Raw genomic sequence first — 20,584 nt, forward strand, 5'->3', positions numbered from 1 at the left:
GGTAATTGGGTTAACACTTTCTTCAAATTCAAATCGGGTCGAATCCAAACAAATTTTCTTTGAAACAAATAAAACACACTATTCATCGATATTGTTAATGTGGTGAAAGTTGGTTTTGTGCACACCCAAGTTTTTTGGGTGTTAGCTATGAAGTTTGTGCTTGGGCCTTGTCTCAATTTGGAGGCCCATTGGGATAAGCTGGTTTAGGCCAAGAACCAAAATATCGCCGATATATCTTTGTTTTTTAGGTACCCGATATGGATATATTGCGATATATCAGATGGATATATTGACACATTTTGTATTTGATATATATCATATTTTCCGATATATATAATATATTCGATATGTATCGTTGCCTTTGACCAATTTTTATTAATATATCAATGATATTTTTGATATATCGACATACAATACAAAATTTTGACCAGTCAACAAAAAGATATATATCCTCCGATATATTGATATATATAATATATATTGGTTTTTGGGAGTTCGATATATCGCCCGACATCTAAATATTTGGCCTTAGTTTAGACTTTAGATTGTATGTTTTCATCTGTGCACTAGTGTAATATCTATTGGATTTTTTGCCCCCAGAGAGGCAAAGACTGACAGCCAACAGAGGCATCTCTCAAACATTAGTTAATTGGTCAAAAAAGATAACCCATATGTTAAGTACCAGGTTCCTAAACTTGACCATAGTTTCTATGGAGTTGTTGATTTTACTCAGTGTCATCGTTTTTTCTTGTTACTCAGAGACTAGCCAGCAGGAAAATAGTTACCTTAACGAAACCTTCCCCACAAGCCACAACACAAAGGAATATAGCCATATAGGGAAAAACAATTTTTTTTTTCGATAATTCTTGGTAAATCTGTTACAGATATAGTCGCATATAACAATGGAAGAACCTTGATATTTGCAATACAATGCAGTTTTGAACACTAGAAGTGTAAAGTGCTAACTTCAATATTTTAAGGCTCCCACAATTTACGAATAAAAGACAGAGGATGTCTCAAAATCCCAACCAATTTTGAATGGTTGATGAATCCATTCTTATTATATCAACAAAAAGCCACTCTAAATTGGGCTTTGTCCCTAATGAATTAGTCAATTAGAGCATCCCAACTAAAAATTACACATCTCGTTATAATCTGTACACAAAAGAAATATACACAATTGTAGCCATTCAATTAGATATAGAAGATTAATATGTTTGTCGAAAAAAAGGAAAATTAGAAATAGGGATTAATATGAGACGAGTAGTCCCTAATCCCTGCACCTTCCCATCCCATCCATTCTTCCCACATGTCATCTGGATCGTAATACTCATCAGCATTCTTTTCTTGATCGTACGACTTGTACAAGCGGTTCACTTGATTCTCATCTCAAATTACTCATCACAACATTGTAAGCTTCATTGATTTGGTGGAACTTATCGAGTACCAGAATTGCTTTATTTGCATGCATATATGAGGATGATACTGTAAAGCAAGTTGTCTAAAAGATTTCTTGACTTCAGATACAGAAGCACGAGGGTTAATTCTAAGTGTCCTATATTGATCCTTCAGAGCAACTGTAGCAACAACATTACAACGGAACCTCATTGTTTTTTTCTTGTTCATAACATTACATTGATGAATCCATGATGCACCGTACACTTTTCCAATTGAGCATGCCATGTTTTGATCAAAATCCTCCAAGAAGAGTATACCACTCTTTTCATAAAAAAACAAAATGAAAAAATTGTCCATAGAGAACAAGATAAACATGCAAAGTTTTTTTTAATCTTTCATATAAGTAGCTTTTAGTTAGAAAATTGAAGCCACTCTTGATCCTTGTTAGTAATACTCCGAATAATTCACGTATAATTCATGAATCGAATTTTTGAAGGTATAAACGTTTAATACTTCTGAATCTTTCAATGATTTGGAATATATAATTCACATTTTTTTTTATTATAAACGTATAAAACACGAATTACCGAATTATTCAAAAATTTATTTCACAAATACTTCATATAAAAAAAATAAAATAAAAATAAAATTCTTGTAAGGATGAGTAACATGAAGAAACATAAATAAGAAACAAAAAATAGAGGGGAAAAGAGATATGAGATTGACCATGACTTAAAAACTTTTGTATATCCTATGAAAGACATTCTTTTTTCTTTTTGCAAATCAAACGATCGAGTAAACTGACATAACGACATAAATGTGTTGTTTCTAATTCTTATTTTCCTATATAATTTATAAATCTATATTTTAAAAGAGATGTAAATATAGAAGAGAGAAAAATATTGACAAATATATATTATAAAATTATACTAGAGTAAAATTAGTGGAACATTATAATAAGTAGAACATTATATATTTGTAATATATAGTTCTAAGTAGAACATTATAAGTAGAACATTTTACTATAATTATAATATATAGTTATAAGTAAAATTATGAATAGAACATTATAATATATAGTTAGAGTAAAATTAGTGGAACATTTTAATTATATGTAGACTTATAAGTAATGTATAATAAGTAGAACATTATAATAAGTAGAACATTTTAAGTCTACTTATACATTATAGACTGCTTAAAATATTTGTAAGTCTACTTATAAACATTTTAAGTAGACTACTTATAAATGTTCTACTAGAGTAAATACGGATCCAATTAAAACTACTAGACAAACATGGTTTAAGCAGTCAAACCTTCAAGGCCTCAATGCTCTTTAGCACAAACAAAACATTTGGAAATTTCTAGCATCAATAGTATCTTTTTAGGCTTACATTTGGTACAAGATCTTGTTTCCTTTTGCTTCTTCTCTTTCAGAAAAACATGGATAACTAATTAATTACTAAAAAAAACATGGTCGGATCGCTCCACCCTTCCCAATCTCGAGGTTCCTCTCGAGATTCAGGGTGAATTCTCTCCTCCTCTTCATCTTTATCTTCATCTTCATCTTCCTCTTATCCTTCTCCTTCGTCTTCATTTCTTCCTCTTCCTCTGCCTCTGGCTCTTCTTTCGAACACACCTTTCACAAAATTCACTAAAGACTTAAGTGATACGATTATACCTATTATCAAAACCAGACTCCCACTCAACCACTCTAGCAATGAGATGATTTTAATTATAATATATAGTTATAAGTAAAATTATAATATATAGACTTATAAGTAATGTATAATAAGTAGAACATTATAATAAGTAGAACATTTTAAGTCTACTTATACATTATAGACTGCTTAAAATATTTGTAAGTCTACTTAAAATGTTTATAAGTACCACCACCCTCCTCCTCACACCATGACAATGACTTTTCCTTTGGCATAAAAATTTCTAAAAAAGTTAAGTCAGTTCTAAAATAGGTTTTTAGCATTATAGGGACATGCAGTTATAAGTGTAGTAGTTTTTCGTTAGAATCAGTTGGAATTGTATTAGATGGGCGTTTAGTTGTGGAAAAACAAAAAAAAGATGAAGAAAAAGGAGACATAGAAGAAGAAGAAAAAACAAAGGAAGAAGTAGAAAAAGTAGCAGTTCCATTAATTCTAGAAAAAGTAGCAGGGCTAATTCGAGTACTTCTACTGACTTGGAAAGCAGCTCTAGACACTTGAAAATGATGAGTGGCAGTTCTAACAGTTTAGAAAGTGAGCACGACTTGAAAAGAGGTCGAGGATGAGGAGGCTTAGAACCTGAAGAAAGGGAACCCCTTCTCAGTGGGAAGAGATTTGGAACTGGTGGGGAATGTAGATCATAGTACAAAATATCCCGATATATCACGATATTTGTCGATATCTATCCAGATTTCAGAAAAAGATATATAAATATCCCGATATGTTCAGAGATATATACGACTGTAAATATCGGCGATATTTCAACGATATTTGCGATATTTGGGATATTTTGTAATATTTGGAGATATTTTGCGATATTTTGTATATGTAACAATTTTATTTAATATTTACCATTATATTTTAAATAAATATAAATAATGTATCATGATATATTAAGAAATATCCACAATATCCACGATATTTGTCGATATTTTGAATATATCCACGATATTTGCATGTAAAACAATGTCAAATATCCCCAAAGAGAGAGATATATCCACGATACATATCCATAAATCAGAGATCGATAAATACCCATATCATAATATTTTGTACTGTGATGTAGATTGACTAATTTCGACTTCAAGCATTTGTAGACCGTATGGACGTAATAAATGTAATTTAAGAAAAGAATTAAAAGATTGTGAATTTCGTTGACCATTTGATTTGTGTTCGTAGCCAACTAGCTATGCTGTATGGACTCATTTGCAATCCATAGGCCCAAAAGGCCCATATAGAGATACGAACCAAAACTACTACGTGTCTCCCGCTGCCTAAAATTCAAAAACAATTCCCGCGGCATAAAATTAAAAAAAAAAAGCGCGAAGATTTCATAACAATAAAACAAACCCAAACAAAATTTCCAGTCATTCCATGAAACAAAAATGATAGAATTAGACGACGTAGATGAAGATTTCCTCTCACAAATCGAAGCAGCAGAGACAAAAGCAATAATAAACCAAAAACGTAAACGAATCATCAACAACAACCAAGAAGAAGCAAATAATAATAATAATAAGCGCAATAATAGTTTGATTACTGTGTCTGATGACGCGTGTTTTAAGTGTGGGAAATTTGGGCACTGGTCACGTGACTGTGATAGCAATGGTGGATTAGGGAATGAGACAGTGGTGGTGGATGATGACAAGGCATGTCCATGTGGTTTGGGGCTTTGTATTGTTTATACTGCTAATACTGAAAGGAATCGAGGGAGGAAGTTTTACAGATGTCCTGCTAGAGAGGTATATTGAATATGTTATGCTTTGGTTTTTTAAAAGTTCTACTCTTTGTCGAATTAGTAAACTTAGTGAGTTTTGTTATATAAGAATTAGGTTCTAACTTGTAAGTATATATATCTTTTCTCACCCATACACTAGATAACTGCAAGCAGTGGGGGCGTGAGCGGAGGTGGAGAAGAGAGAGGGAGAGATGAGTTTGTGGTGGGGAGAGAGAGAGTTGGGTTTGGTTGAGAAGGAAGGAGGGAGAGGGAGAGAGAAATTGCTCGAGAACAAGGACAGACAGAAACCAACCAAAATACTTTTTGGGCCACATACCCTTGTCGGCCCAGAACGTTCGCTTTGCTCACTTGACTAGTATACTGCGTGGCAGTGGGGAGTGAGCGGAGCTGCGGGGGAGAGAGAGAGTTGGGTGATGCAGGGGAGAGAGAGATGGGTGAAGAAGAAAGGTATTTGGGCGAAAAAAAAAGGAGAGAGAAGATGAGGACAGACAGACAGAAACCAACCAAGTTGGTTTTTGTCCGCATAGCCCCCCCTTCTGCCAAAATCGTTCACTCTGCTCACTCAATTAATGAGAAACCTAAACTCCGAGTTTGTTGATACTGTGTATGAGGTCAATTTCTAGGATGCATAAGAATATAAGATCCGTTTAAGACAATTTATTGTTGAAGATAGTAATAGTCTTGGAAACGTACACATGTTATGCTTTGGTTTTTGATAATCGAGCGTCTAAGATTCTTGATATTTGACATTTGAATTATGTTCCAGGAAAACGGAGGTTGTGGATTCTTTGAGTGGTGTGATAGTTCGTCAGCAACTCCGACATCTAATGTTGCACAGTATTCAACACCTAGTTCATCATTTCCAGATGTTGCTTGTCCTTGTGGTGCAGGTGTATGCTTGATTAGGACTGCAAAGACTGAAAAAAATATGGGTCAGCAGTTCTACCGATGTCCTGCAAATCAGGTAGGTGTTATATGAATTTGCAGTTCCGAATTTACATAATTTTTCCCCTCACATTTATTTTATCCTTGGGGGCATTCCCTCTTAGAGAAGCTACACAAAGTATCACTTCCGGAATGTATGTTACTGTGAATTGTATGTTAATGACTGTAATCTAGAAGTATGTTTTGTATAAAGAAAATAAAGTATCATCTCGAGATATTCAATCTCTGAACTTCATTCGTACAAATAGAATTAGTAAGAATCTGATCAGCAGTTTTTTATTAGAAAAGGATGTCAGGTTATATAGGTTTACGGAAAGTAATTAATATTATTTTATGCTTAATGGTATTTGTAAATAAGATATACAAGCACCTCAAACATCAAGGTTATTACTTAGTTATGGCTCAAAGCCTCATACAATTTCCTCTACTGCAAAAGTGGAAGAGAAGAATGTGAATCAAACAACAACTGCTCAAGGTTAGAATCCAATATAGTATCAACCCATATGACTCTCTAGTCATAGGCAGTGTTACCAATTATGATTAGTGATTTTGTCGATAGAAGTCTGAAGGTGTCATTTACTTTTAAGAAAGATTGTAAAGGTAACCTTTTTTGTTTTATTTTATAATTATTTTTGTTTCCTTCAGTTTGATATTGATCGTCTAAGCTATAGCATTAGCTTATTATTGATGCTGCCTTTGGGATACCAGCACTTTTAGCAAAACTTTACTGGTAAAAAAGGGTAATATTGATAGGTGGCCCAACTAGAGAAACCTGTATCAAGGATGTTTATCGAAATTCTGCTGCAATCTGAAAACTTCAAAACTTTAATTGGATTTGGCTTCCATGAGATTTATACTATGGATACCTGTACTCTTGAGGCTTGACTCATCAATGAGCTTTTCTTATAAATCTTATTTAAGTAGCATGGTTGTAGGCTAAATATTTACTTTCTACCTAGCAAAACCTAAAGGAAATTGAAGTGTGGGAGATCTGTTGCAATTCCATGAAATGGTGAGATTACTTTAATTATTTTAATGAGCAAGTTGTGAAATGTGTATAAGCTATTTGAAGCACCTTTTTCTTCACAGCTTATCATAGTACAAGCCTGGAAGGATGCAATAAATATCAGAATCACGGTGATGCCTTAATAATTTGTAATTGAGGACTGAAAAGGTTGTAGCTCTTACATGCACTTTTGTTTACGAATTAGTGGAGTTTGTTAAATTATAGGCCAACTTTTACTGATAAGGAAGGATTTTCTGATGGATGTGCCTACAGATGGATGGTCTTCGACAGTTTCATGTAACTGAACTAAGTAAGGAATGGTACCATCTAATGTGCTGATTGATCTGGTTTAGAACTAAATTTCCAAGATATTTGGAATAAAATATTTTATCATCAAGCATAACTGCTTAAATGAAATAATTATTCGTGACTGCTCCCCTATTCTGACTATAGAGATTGTGATGTCAGAAACTATCATATACTTAAAGCAGTGTGTCATCTTTCCTGTTGATGCCAACACCTATACAAGTAACATGTCATCTCATATGATACCAAAGTATGCTCCTCTGAAATGCTGCTTGTTTTGCCTAAATGTTATATGCGAAGTTGTGAACAGGCTGACACTAATATTTTTCCTGTGGTAACTTCTTGAAGATCGTATCCTGATTTACTTGGAGTCACTAGCATGTTTTAGTCCACCTCTTTTTCTTTGTTTTGCAGGAAAGCTCCTGTGGCTTCTTTCAATGGTGCAGTGAGCGCAGCTCAACTGGTGCGCTACAAACGAATACCTTCAAGACCAGTAACTTGAGCAGTTCAAGCAACAAAAGCTATGGTGAAAGTAGAGGTAATTCCTGTTTTAAATGCGGTCAGGATGGACATTGGGCTAGGGATTGCCTCGAGCCTTCTTCTGGTTCTTCTGTTGATTTTGGAGGAAAGTCTGCTTCATCAGGTACATGCTATAAGTGTGGCATCTCTGGACACTGGTCTAGGGATTGCCTGAAGCCTTCTTCTGCTTCTTCAGTTGAAGTAGCTGGAAGCTCTGTGTCGGCAGGCTCATGCTACAAATGCAGCAAATCTGGACACTGGGCTAAGGATTGCCCTGGTCAAAATCCAAAAGCTGGCAGATGGCGGTAAAAATATTAGATTTTCTTTTGTTCCTTTTCCAGAGATGAATATAGAGATGCTTTACTCAGTCTAGTGCTTGCTTGGTTTGGTGTTGAATAGTTCTTACTTGGTTTGGTGATAAAGGAAAATTCTATCAAATCCTTGTCCAGGTACAATAAGAACTCTGTTCCCCTTAATATTACTTTCTTACTTTATTGTTACATACCGAAAAAAAAAAAAAAAACATCCAACTTTTTCTTCTGTGCTGTAATTGTGGTGTCTTACTAGATCATTTACCGGCTCCTCCATCTTGTGGTAGAAGACGGGTTGACTGGTTGGAGCTTCCGGACGATATTCTACATTTTGTTGCAAATAGATTTATCGACGTTAAAGATGTAATCCACTTTGCTGCTGTTTGTAAGCAGTGGCATCGTTTTGGTTATAATGAACTTAGTGTTTCAATTTCAATTCACCACCAAGTTCCTTTGCTTATGCTTCCTAGCCAAGTTGACCCTGATGGAACAACACAAAGTTTATACAATGCTATCGAGAAGAAGCATTTCCAGTGGGAATATAATTACCAGTCCCTAAGAATAGGTTCATCTTAAGTTCTAGCCATGGATGGTTGGTCATACTTTATGGTCATACGCGTGAGCTTGTTTACCTGTGAAACCTCTTTTATGTAAATATAAACTAGAATGTAGTTGGTGTGTGGTTCCTCACTTCCACCACTAAAAAAAACTACCAAAAGCGATGCTGATTCAGTGAAATTCATTCTGCGATTTCAAAACTGGATCGTTGCCTCCTGTGAGGGAAACACCTATTAGGCTACCAACTACTTAGCAACTACTTTTTCAAGTTGATTATTGTTCCTTATTCTAGCGAAATGTACATGAATTGTTTCCAAGTAAACAGGCACAGGCGCAGGCGCACAGCCTGTATGGTAACAGTGGTGATATTGGTAATACCTTTGTTCACCGCTACTTCAGCTAAAAGAGTTAACAACAATAAGTTCATACTTTTTGAAACAAAGCAGTAGTGGGGTATAGTTGATTGAACTCGGTGTTGGAAGCTTTGACAAAAGTTCCTATTAGAATTAAGTCATAACCGAAAAATGAAAATTCCTTAAGCTATGAAACTCTAGACTGCTAGCATACTAACTGTTTCTCACCCGCATCTATGGACTTGTGGCAGATTGTATAACCGACTCATTAGATGTCTATATCTGAACTGATGTACGTGTAAGCATTAAGGTTTGGACTATACTTTTCATTTTGGTTTATTGTTTCGCCCAGCTCCTGGTCCTTTATCTCTTCAAGCCTTCTCTTATACTGATTGAGCTGGTTGTCCGGACACACGCCGCTCAACTGTAGGATTTTGTGTGTTCTTGGGTCTTAATCTTATCTCTTGGACTGACAAGAAACAACCGACTGTGTCTCGTTCTAGTCCTAATCTTATTATCTCTTGGCAGTGAACATTCTAAAAAATATAATCAAGCTGCTAGTGCCAAGACTAGTTTTTACTGATAAAATAACTCCTGACTGAAGGAATCCTTATCAACCCTACTACCCTAGCATTGTTGGTATCATGACTCAGATTTGGATAAACCATATAGTTAAGGTTTTGGTTTCCTATTCTAAATAAGATTCTAATTTGATACCCACCTTTATAAATACGAGACCAGTTGGTGGGATTTGTAAGGTTCAATTTGTGAGAGAGAGTTTGTGAATTCTTCGGGATTCGTTTGTGATTGATTGTACTCTATTTGTTTATCTCTTGATTAGTAAAATTCTCCTCTTTTGTTTGGTGGATTAGGCTAACGCCAAACCACGTAAATCTCGTCTCCACTTCTATTGGTTATTCGCTTTGTATTGGTAAGTGTTTTAATTGATTTGTTTTTTGTTGATTTCTATCACCACATTCAATCTTCTTTGTCCAATTGTCACGCTTCCGCATTCGTTTACGTAACAAATTGGTATCAGAGCTAAGGTTCTACCTAGGGCTTCTTTTGTTGGTTTATTGATTGTTTTGTGGTATATGAAAGTTTAAGAAAGTATGGCGACGGATCCTCTATCGGGTACTACTTCTATGACGTCTAAGGAGAAATCACCTCCTACGATTTTGAATATTAACCATGCAAGAATTGATGTGGAAAAATTCGATGGATCTAACAATTTTAGTATGTGGCGTTGTGAAGTTATAGATGTACTATGCCAACAAGACTTTGATGATGTGTTAGACGAAAAACCATCGGATATAGAGGAGAGTGTTTGGGTTAAGAAAAATATAGGAAGCTTGTGGTATCATAAGATCGTGTTTGGCTAGGGATGTGAAGTACCTTGTTCTCAATGAGACTTCGCCAAGGAAATCTGGAGAATCCTTGAAGAGAAGTACTTAGATAAGACAATAGAATGTCGGTCTTTATGAAATCAAAGTTGTATGATATGAGAAAAGAAAGAAGGTATTTCATTGTCCCAAAGATATGAACGAAGTTTAACAAGTTACTTACCGACTTGTTGAACATTGAAGAAGAAACGAAAAGATGAAGACAAAGCTTTCCATTTGTTGAGATCTCTTCCCAAGGAGGAGTATATGGGCATATAAAACCACCATTATGTTCTGAAGAAAGCTTTGAACTATTCTCGAGGTGCGATCTGCGTTGACAAGTTGGGATATGATGAACAACAATGAAAAGGAGTCAAGAGAGTCGATGAGCACCGCTTTTGTGGTAAGGGGAGGTCTAATAATCGTCCCAAACTCGGTGGTGGAAAGAAGTAAATCTGCGCCAAGTCGAGAGGGCCAAATCTAGCCCGTGATGAGTGTGTTTTTGTCATGAGGTTGGACATTGGAAAAATGGACCAAAGAAGTTGAAACACAAGTAGAAAGATAATCGAGCAAAAGCAGTCCTAATGTCAACATTGCTCAAGGAGGTAATGATTCTGATAGTTCAAATTTCTCTTTTCCTGTTACATCGAGTATTTGTTTCATTGATTCCAGTCATTGGATTTTGGATACATGTGCTATCTATCATGTTTGTCCCATAAGGGAGTGGTTTACAAGTTTCAAGGAGCTTGAAAGTGGTGATGTGTTGATGGGGAATGATCAACCCTGTCGCATTATGGGGATGGGTAATATTCGTCTCAAGATGTATGATGAAACAGTTAAGGAAATAAAAGATGTTCGATATGTTCCCGCTTTGAAGAAGAATCTTATCTCAACTTTTACAGGGGATGTTTGATCATGGTCTTGCATGAGTTGTATGGTGTATACCAGATTAAAAAAAATGTTCCAACTAAGAGTATTGAAATGTAAAAACTCAATCAATGATGCCATGACCATGCCACCCCGGATATAACATCCAATTCCTAGTAGTCATCAAACACACCCTTTGACGATATCTGATCAACACCACAAGCAAAAATCTCTCCATTAGGGGTCTCTACAAGCTAAGTCACAACTCCATTCACAATCAAATCCATTGCCACCAAGTTAGCTCATCAACTATGACTTGTGATCAAACACCATAGTTCCCGATCAACACCATAGTTCTTCATCACCCAAATCTTAATCTCATTAGTACCCGGACTTGTGATCAAACAAAGTTTCCCACCCAACACCCACATTTATTTTAGCTAAGTCAGAGAACCTCTTGAGCGTCTAACCTCTTTTTTTTCTTAAGTGAGTGCTACCCAATGTATGGACCCTTCTTTTGGGGCTAGGTCTATTTACGGTTAAGAAAACTAAAGAGATAAAGATGGAACCATTAATCAAGGGATTTGCCCATAAAATAAAAAAAATAAAAACCGATTCTTTATTCCCAAAAGATAAGAACCCCATTCTCAAGAGAAGGAGACCTCTCGATTACAAAAGAAGAGGCAACCCCATTCTCAAAGGGCCTTCTCAGCTCACACACACTCTCATCGTAATGCAGAGAGAAAGACCCCATTCTCAAGGGGAGAGAAAGAAAAGAAACATGGATCTCAAATAAAGGTATACAATTATTTATTTATTTATTTTGTCGAAATTCTAAACAATAAATATAAACAAAATTATACATTTATTTCAATTCACAAAAACTAGAATGTCGTTGACTACTTAAGAATTTAAACCATTAATTTAATATTGGTGACAAAGTTAACTACTTAAGCACTTAAACCATTAATTGATACTACTATGTCTATATATATCTTTATAATCTAGTCCACAAGTCTATAACAATTCAACAAATTGTTAAGTTCATATAATATTATAAGTTGATATAACCTTATTATCATGTGGAGAAAACTATAACAAAATTAACATTGAAATTAAAAAATTACCTTGTTTTGTTTTGTTATATATTTGTTTTTTTTTTTTAAGTGGAAATTTTATTGATAATGATAACAAATTTTACAAATAATTAGGACAAACGTTATGTCTATATATATCTACATAATCTAGTCCACAAGTCTACAACAATTCAACAAATTGTTAACTTCTTATAATATTATAAGTCTATATAACCCTACTATCATGTGGAGATAACTATAAAAGATTAACATTGAAAGTAAAAAAATTACCTTATTTTGTTTTGTTATATATTTGTTTTTTGTTTTTTTATGTGAAAATTTTATTGATAATGATAACGAGTTTTACAAATAATTAGGACAAGCACTATGTCTATATATATTTACATAATCTAGTCCACAAGTCTACCATAATTTAACAAATTGTTAACTTCCTATAATACTATAAGTCTATATAACCCTACTATCATGTGGAGAAAACTATAAAAAATTAACATTGAAAGTAAAAAATTACTTTGTTTTGTTTTGTTATATATTTGTTTTTTGTTTTTTTAAGTGAAAATTTTATTGATAATGATAATGAGTTTTACAAATAATTAGGACAAACGCTATATCTATATATATATCTATATAATCTAATCCACAAGTCTACAACAATTCAAAAATTGTTAACTTCATATAATACTATAAGTCTATATAACCCTACTATCATGTGGAGAAAACTATAAAAGATTAACCTTGAAAGTAAAAAATTACCTTGTTTTGTTTTGTTTTGTTTTTGTTTTGTTTTTTAAAGTGTTTTGTTTTGTTTTTGTTTTTGTTTTAAAAGTGGAAATTTTATTGATAATGATAACGAGTTTTACAAATAAATAGGACAAGCGTGCAACAAGCTCTACAAGTCTTTTATGAATTTGTTTTTTGTTTTTTGTTTGGGTTGAGGTCTAATACATGTTTAAGAATTGAGAATGAAAGAAATAAGGGGAGAGTTCTGGGGTTTATTATGGGTGATTAGAATTATACAAACCCGACCGGTTGGGCTTTTAGGCCTTTGGCTATTTATTTTAGTCTCATTAACCCATCAAACCTTCAAAAACACATTTGTCCTTATTTAATGGTTTTGGACTTAAAATAAATGATAAATAATAATTTTGTAAGGGCAAAAAGAGAAGAAAAAAAAGCGTTGGTTTATTGGAATATTTTTTATTAGTTTTTTTTTTTTTACTATTTTTTTTTGTTGATTATATTCTCACTATAGTTGTGAAAATTTTAGAGATGCGGTAGTAGAAGTTTGCTAAAAAATGGGGAGGTCGCGATTCTTTATAGTTCAAGATTTTTCTAGGCAATTAGTTATGTGATAGTGGAGCTTTTCTAATCTCGGGGGTTACCCCCCCCATGCACCACCCTAGATCCATATATGGAGGCGGAAGCAATATCAAGACTTCGAGGGTGCGACCGCATGCCCACATGCATGCACCCCCTACCCCATAAATGGTGCGTAATATTTAACTTGTTTGAGGGAACATATGGTGAAAAGATTAATGATAAATTCGACCCGATGTCGATTTGGTTGACTAGTGACTAGGGTTGATCGGACCCTAACCGCCGGCAACCCAATAAGCCGATTAGCATGGGTTCTAGTTAAAGGCAAGTCAACTAAGGTTTCAGTCAACAACGGTCAATAATCTTGATCAAAGTTTTCTAAAACCTAGGTTCATTATGTTCGGTCAATCTTGACCCGTCACTAGCAAGCATTTCTAGGTGGTGGTAGCATCAATTGTCAATTTTGTGAACAAGTATGTGAATGTTTGTTCACAAACCGTCCATCTATGGGTGGAAGTAATATCAAGACTCACTTTTTGTTTCTTGAAAAACCCGAGCCAGCGGGAGAAGAAAGAGGGGGTGAGAATTTTTTGTTTGTTTTTCTTGTGAAAAAGAGATGTGAGGAAGTGAGACCAGTTTGATGGCTTTATAGAGGAGAACGGGTACACGTGTCCAGATTATCGGCGTAGATTTCTTTTGATATTTATAACTGTTGTTGTACCTTTTCTTGTTTATTTCACGTGGTCTAGATTATAGGACGTTATCTTTTATTCTACTCCTTCACACACGATTACACCTTACTATTAATTTCAGTTATAAGGGTTTACCTCCCTGATTGGGCTTTAACAACCAACTTGGTATTTAAGTCTGTAATTGGGCCTTAAATGAAGAAATGGAAATTTAAGATTAGCCTAACGAAACTCATTATTTTGGTGGCTTACAAACCAACTTACAAATTGCAATTTCATTAATCATAGATCATGAATATCAAAATCCCACCCCCTACAGGTCTACAACACAACACAACACAACACACAACAACGTTAGAGGAACCAGTGTGATAAATATACACTTTTGAAACTGTTTTTGAAATGGGTAAACATTTAACGCTAGCTTGGAATTTTGTTTCTTAAGAAAAATAAAAACAAAAACTATGTTTTAATCGTCAAAAAATGGCATGTACTGGTTAAGTGTTGGTTGTATGGTAGGTCAAGACGTTAGAGTGATGCATCAAGTGATTGTTGCTATTGTTACATTATCTGGAATTCTGGCCACTTGCATCTGAATACATATCAATCAGCAAAATACCTGCAGACCACATCGCATCCAAATAGCCAAGGGTCAATAATAATTTGTTGGCGAGGCCGCTTAGTCTCAATAGCCACAACACAAGTTTTGGTCACGCACTATTATCAGTCCAAGCTAAGTTTTATTTCGGCAAGAGACTTAAAAGCCAAACTGGTAGCCCTCAAATATGCTACTCGAATCTTAGATTGTACGAGGGGGACACACTCTAATAAAGGACATAGTGAGTGCACTTATAAGGATATAGTGAAATAAAACCAGAGTGAGGAGGAAATCCCAAGTATTGCAAAGGGGTTGCATCAAAGGTTTCTCATTTAGTCATGTTATGTGACAACTAAAAGTACCATATAAACTGATAACAGCAGCATCTCCAGTAACTACAATTCATGGTATAACGAAATAGGAAAACAAAATGATCTAATGGTCTTCATGGTAGAAATACAATTATTACAAATCTTCCGAACTCTTGTGGCACTCAAAAAGTTTGCATGATCACCTGAATTAATCCAGCACGATTCAATCATATCCCGATTTCTCGTGCATATACTGGGTTTTCAATAAGATGCATTTTCTAATCATTGATTAAAAAGATTGTTCTGAGCCTTTGAAACAATAGATGCTCCAAGAAAACATGATGTTGGAACCATACATGAATATCCGTATCGGTATCGGTAACAGAATTAAGCTTTTGGTGGTGTTCTTCCAATCAAACATTCAAACCTACAAAGACACAATAGGTAAACTTGTGTAATGGAGGAAAAAAAAAAGGTAAACTTGTGTAAGGTACAGAGCAGCTTGAATATCCTGATGCATTACCAGCTTAGCTAGGTTAATTAAAAACAGGTTTTACCTCCTTTGAGGTCGATAGGAATTCTTAAACCATCATAAGCAAGTTCAACGGGGATTCCTTCTCTAAACAAAAGAAATTTAGGGAAAAGAATTCAGCCTTCAGAAGTTCAGAAAGTGCAAGATAACCAGTTTATACTTTTAAGAGTTTTGTATTGAAACTAAGAGGTTATGACCTGGGTAGGTAATATGGAAATGGCTATTACCTTCTAGACCACTCTGTAAGGGCCTGATTGTCCTTGTGGTGATCAAACTCATGAGTCATTCCGATTAGCAGAGCTCGTTTTGGACATAATCTTTTTACAGCATCCAATGTCTGAAAAAAAAAAAAATGTGACTTCAAAAGTTTTTGTGACTTTAAGTGTTCTAAGGAGAGTAATGTATAGAAGCACTAACCTGAGGCAAGCAGAAGTGAGTATTATGTGATCCAGTCTAGACAAACCGGCAAAAATATGCAAAAAGAACATGAGAAAAATATTAAAGACCAAATTTTAAAAGAGACATCTATTTAAGAAAAAAAAAAAAGGTACTCCATTACGAAGTAGGCATTGAATCTAAGGCTGTTATTTAGACTGACCTTATAAAGTGTGTCTAAGATTAGAAGATCCAATTGTCCAGCTCCAGTTTTCAAAATAACTGCAGAAGCAAAACTGCCTTGGTAAAATAAAAGAAAAAGATAAATACAAATCAAGATTACTTGATTGCTCTATATCAAATCCAAGGTTATGGACATCCATTGTTACGCTTGTTATATCTAAGGGCTTCATAAAAACGCTATTCCATTACTACCCAGAGTATCCAAGCTTTCTCATTTGCTGAACCCTCCTTTATACCCTAGCCCACCAAGCCTCTTAAATTCCAATAGATGAGTCTAGGTTGCCTGACATATGTGTTTATGCAAATTCCAATAGACGAGTCTAGGTGGGAAGGCAGACAAGGGGCATGTAAGACTACACATCAAAAGGGCAATACTACGAGCACATGAGCTATCTGGTGGCACCATGGACAACACCACCTAGGAACTGGAAACACTTCATGCCTTCAGACTGAGAAATAAGCTGAGAAGAGCACCAAAAGATGCCCAAGTGTTACTGGCCTTCTCCACCACCTGATTTCCTAAAAGTCAATACGGATGGTTGTGCCTGCTCCACCACCTGATTTCCTAAAAGTCAATAACGGATGCCCAAGTGTTACTGGGGAACAATCTTTAGGAAGAATACAGGAGAAGTAACATTGGAGGACCTGGGATCGATACAAATTATGTGGCTGAATCAAAGGCAATAGTGGAAGGTATAACAAAAGCAATGGAGATGTGGTACACAAAAATTTGGGTGGAGTCGGACTCAACTGCAGCAATCAAAGCATTTCAAACCAACTCAGTGCACTGGAAAGTAAAAGCTGACTGGGGAAAGGATCAAAGGAAATGCATGTATAGTTCTCACAAGCACATGGAGGGAAGCAAATTTCGGGAGCAGACTTGAGTGCAAAGAAAGGAGCAACCTTAACAAATGGACAGAAGCAATGGTGGGAAAACAGGCCTAGTTTTGTACACAGAGTAGAGAATCAATACTCTACCTACTTTAGACTTATTTCTTAAATATATATACGTTGGAGTGATCTACTCAGGACACTCACAAGATGTAAAATGTAATTTCTTTGCTATTTAATACAATTACCCTTTAGCGGGGAAAAAATGCAAATTATAAAACCTTTTTTTTTTTTTTTTTTTTTTTTTTTTTCATATTGCGTGTAGGGCTTCTCTCAGTTTTATTGGTCATAATCCTGTTGGCCCTCTTTGACAGATGTTCTAGGTAAGAGGATAATCCTCATGCGGGTTTTCTTAAAGCGGACCTAAAGGCATTTTGAAAGTGTCAGTGTATAAGCAATTAGGTACACATAAATTCTCTATCAAGGGCCTTCTATTTCATTTTTGGAACCTGCAAAGAGATAAAGGATGTGGTGCCTTTTGAGGACATTGTATTTATTTAAAGGTCTATCTTGCCGTAGCATGTTTTTTGATGGGTTATTATGTTTTGGCTGCTCTTGCTTAAGTTAATAATTCTTTCGTTTATTTTAGCCTGTGTCATAGTGAATACAGAAAACAAAGACTAAGAACAACAGAGAACCGAGAGCCATAGGGTAGAGGTGTAGAGCAATAGCCTGGCTTGGATTGGTCCCTAGAGGTTCCAACTTCAGTTTTCCCAAGGATTGCCTGGTCCATGTGATGCACAGGCAATGTTATTTGCATACATGGTCAGTAGTGAAGGGGATAATATAGACGGGAAAAAAAAGAATACCATGTTCAGTGTTTGTGGGGGAAACGTGAAACATCAGATACATATGCAATTCTGAATCTTGCCCCAAAAAGAAAGCCCAATGAAATATAATCCTCACCATGCATCACCTGTATGAGCATATAAGCAGTTATTGAGAAAGTAAATAGGAGAAAAGGTAAAATCAAAACATCCAAGAATGACAGAATCAGAGCAAGTACTGGCAAAGGAACAAACTGTAGGCCTGATGAGGGTAAATGGTTCCTCAATATCGGACTTGATTATGTTCCACTCAAGTTGTGCAACCCGCCTCACTTCTTGGCCTTCTTTAAGTTTTTTTTTTTCTGAACCAAGTAAGGGAACTTTTCAGCAACACTGTTTCGAAGACACAAGTCACAATGTCAATAAGGATATCATAAAGACGATACAGCTCAACAACAAAACGTGGTTGAGTAAAGAATGAAAGCACAGACAAACAAAATAGAATTCAAGTAACACCCTGTTGTTTTTAACCAATCGAGATTCTGGAAGGGTTCAATTTGTTTGAGGCAGTCATGCTAGTGAATCTAGTAAAAAAAACAGCCAGCGATGCAACTCATTATATTTTCTAAATGCAACTCAACTTTGGTCTCTTTGGGTTAAGAGGACCAAATTTAAATGTCTATCCGTCATCAAAGTGAATGTCTGCTTTCTTTCCTCTCCTCCCTCTCCTCTCTTTTTTCTCCCACAATTAGACTGCGCCAAAACTCCCCAATCACTCTCTCTCTCTCCTCCCCCCAATCAACCGATTACCCTCCATCCTCAAATAACCCTCCATCGTCATTTTACTCTTCATCTCCTCAATGTTTCAATGTTGATCTTTGCAGCCCTAACATTGGTCCACACCTTTATAGTGGGTTTTCTAGCATTTTTCTTATTAGTTATTTCACTAACTACTTTGTACCCAGGGTTAGCAGTCCTATTAGTTATTCCACCCAACTACTGTCTCCTAACTACTAATAAACATAGTGCTAGACTACTAGTAAACGTTCACATTCGCATATCTTACAATGCTGAAGTAACATAACAAATATATCGAAAAAGCACGTCCATTGCATACTGTGTGAAACTGCTTTCGTAAGTCAAGTTTCACCCATATGGGGAGAGATTTCATCTTGTTTTGATGTTGTTCTATAGATTCTAATCAAGGATGTTGTTCACCGCTACTTCAGCTAAAAGAGTTAACAACAATCAGTTCATACTTTTGAAACAAAGCAGTAGTGGGGTATAGTTGATTGAACTCGGTGTTGGAAGCTTTGACAAAAGTTCCTATTAGAATTAAGTCATAACCGAAAAATGAAAATTCCTTAAGCTATGAAACTCTAGACTGCTAGCATAACAACTTTCCTAACAAACTAACGGTTTCTCACCAGCATCTATGGACTTGTGGCAGATTGTATAACCGACTCATTAGATGTCTATATCTGAACTGATGTACGTGTAAGCATTAAGGTTTGGACTATACTTTTCATTTTGGTTTATTGTTTCGCCCAGCTCCTGGTCCTTTATCTCTTCAAGCCTTCTCTTATAATGAATCAAGTGTGTTAGCTAGGCTTAGAACAGGTAGAAATTCAATATGAAGAACCCAGTTCCAGATCAAGCTTATGAATTTCCTAGCAGTTTCACAGACGGAGATACGTGAAGTTGGGAAAAAGTTCAAATTGTACATCAAACCTTTTGGACACCCTCACAAATGTGTTAAACTAAATGTCGATGCTTATTTCACAAAAGGAAATAACACAACATATAGCTATGTGCTTAGGGGCGTACTCATCGGCCTTTTATTGGCTCTGAAACCTAACAAGGAAAAAGATAACACAAAGATAAAGCGGAGGGATGCTTTCGAGGCATCCTTTGGAGCTTGAAGTTCAATCATAGGAAGATGGAAGTGGAAACCCGACTCCCAAACTGTCGGTAACTTTTTGGGAAATAAGAAGATTGTAAATATAGGTTAGTCTTATCAGCTTTATCTTAATGACGCTCTATGGCCCTTTTAGCTACTAAGGAACACTTTGTACTATGTGGATAAATCAATCTGGAAACAAAGTGGCCCATATGTTAGCTTGCCATGGTATTTCATCCCATGTTCCTCAAGAATGGATAATAACCCCGCCATTGTGGCTTCGGGACATTTTGAGCAGTGACAGAAACAATATAAATTTTCCTATCTAATATATATATATATATATATATATATATATATATCATCACTACACCCAAATACACCCATGGCAGCATCTCATTTGTTTTAATTCACCATGAACATCGGCATGAACCCTATATCAATACACATGAATCCTAACCCATTCATCCAAATCAACCCCAGATCGACCTAATTTTACCGCCAATATCCTACTACCACATCATTATACAATCTCAGGCACTCTTCCATGTTATGTAATATTTGCACTAGCAATTGCGCGTTTATTTTGTTTTTTATTTCTTTTAAATTAGAGCGGAAAATTTGCTTAGAGAAGTCGAAATGGATTTGTGCTAGAGAGTGAAGATTTTGGTTTAGAGAAACACTTTTTAGAGAGGATGTTTTGATAATTAATGTAGTTGAGAAATATTCATGCTTGATTTGAGTTGTGTTTTTTTAGAGAGAAAAG

The 20,584-nt window shown here is 35.3% G+C and overlaps 1 protein-coding gene and 1 pseudogene across 2 annotated transcripts; one reads left to right on the forward strand and one right to left on the reverse strand.

Moving 5' to 3' along the window:
• The first annotated feature begins 4,488 nt into the window (after nt 1-4,488).
• LOC147478674 (uncharacterized) lies at nt 4,489-8,103 on the forward strand. Its single transcript, XM_086583665.1, has 3 exons — nt 4,489-4,855; nt 5,618-5,815; nt 7,523-8,103. Exons 1-3 carry the CDS (start codon nt 4,499-4,501, stop codon nt 7,934-7,936), a joined length of 969 nt encoding a protein of 322 aa, XP_086439791.1. The 5' UTR covers nt 4,489-4,498; the 3' UTR covers nt 7,937-8,103.
• A 7,306-nt stretch (nt 8,104-15,409) lies between these two features.
• Nucleotides 15,410-20,091, reverse strand: LOC147478675 (uncharacterized; annotated as a pseudogene). The gene is made up of 8 exons (XR_015209888.1): nt 19,994-20,091; nt 18,158-18,311; nt 17,961-18,067; nt 16,241-16,299; nt 16,060-16,095; nt 15,870-15,979; nt 15,668-15,729; nt 15,410-15,537 (listed from the first exon to the last, which is right to left on the reverse strand). The product of XR_015209888.1 is annotated as an uncharacterized LOC147478675 (transcript).
• Between the last annotated feature and the right edge of the window lie 493 nt (nt 20,092-20,584).

The sequence above is a fragment of the Coptis chinensis genome, chromosome 9 (assembly GCF_015680905.1).
Source record: "Coptis chinensis isolate HL-2020 chromosome 9, ASM1568090v1, whole genome shotgun sequence".
Lineage (NCBI taxonomy): Eukaryota > Viridiplantae > Streptophyta > Magnoliopsida > Ranunculales > Ranunculaceae > Coptis > Coptis chinensis.

Excerpts from the sequence above, each read along its gene's own strand:
- LOC147478674 (XM_086583665.1), top strand. The coding sequence starts at position 4,499 with ATGATAGAATTAGACGACGTAGATGAAGATTTCCTCTCACAAATCGAA. Across the intron at positions 4,856-5,617 it reads ACAGATGTCCTGCTAGAGAG|GAAAACGGAGGTTGTGGATT; the intron begins GTATATTGAATA and ends ATTATGTTCCAG. Across the intron at positions 5,816-7,522 it reads ACCGATGTCCTGCAAATCAG|GAAAGCTCCTGTGGCTTCTT; the intron begins GTAGGTGTTATA and ends TTTGTTTTGCAG.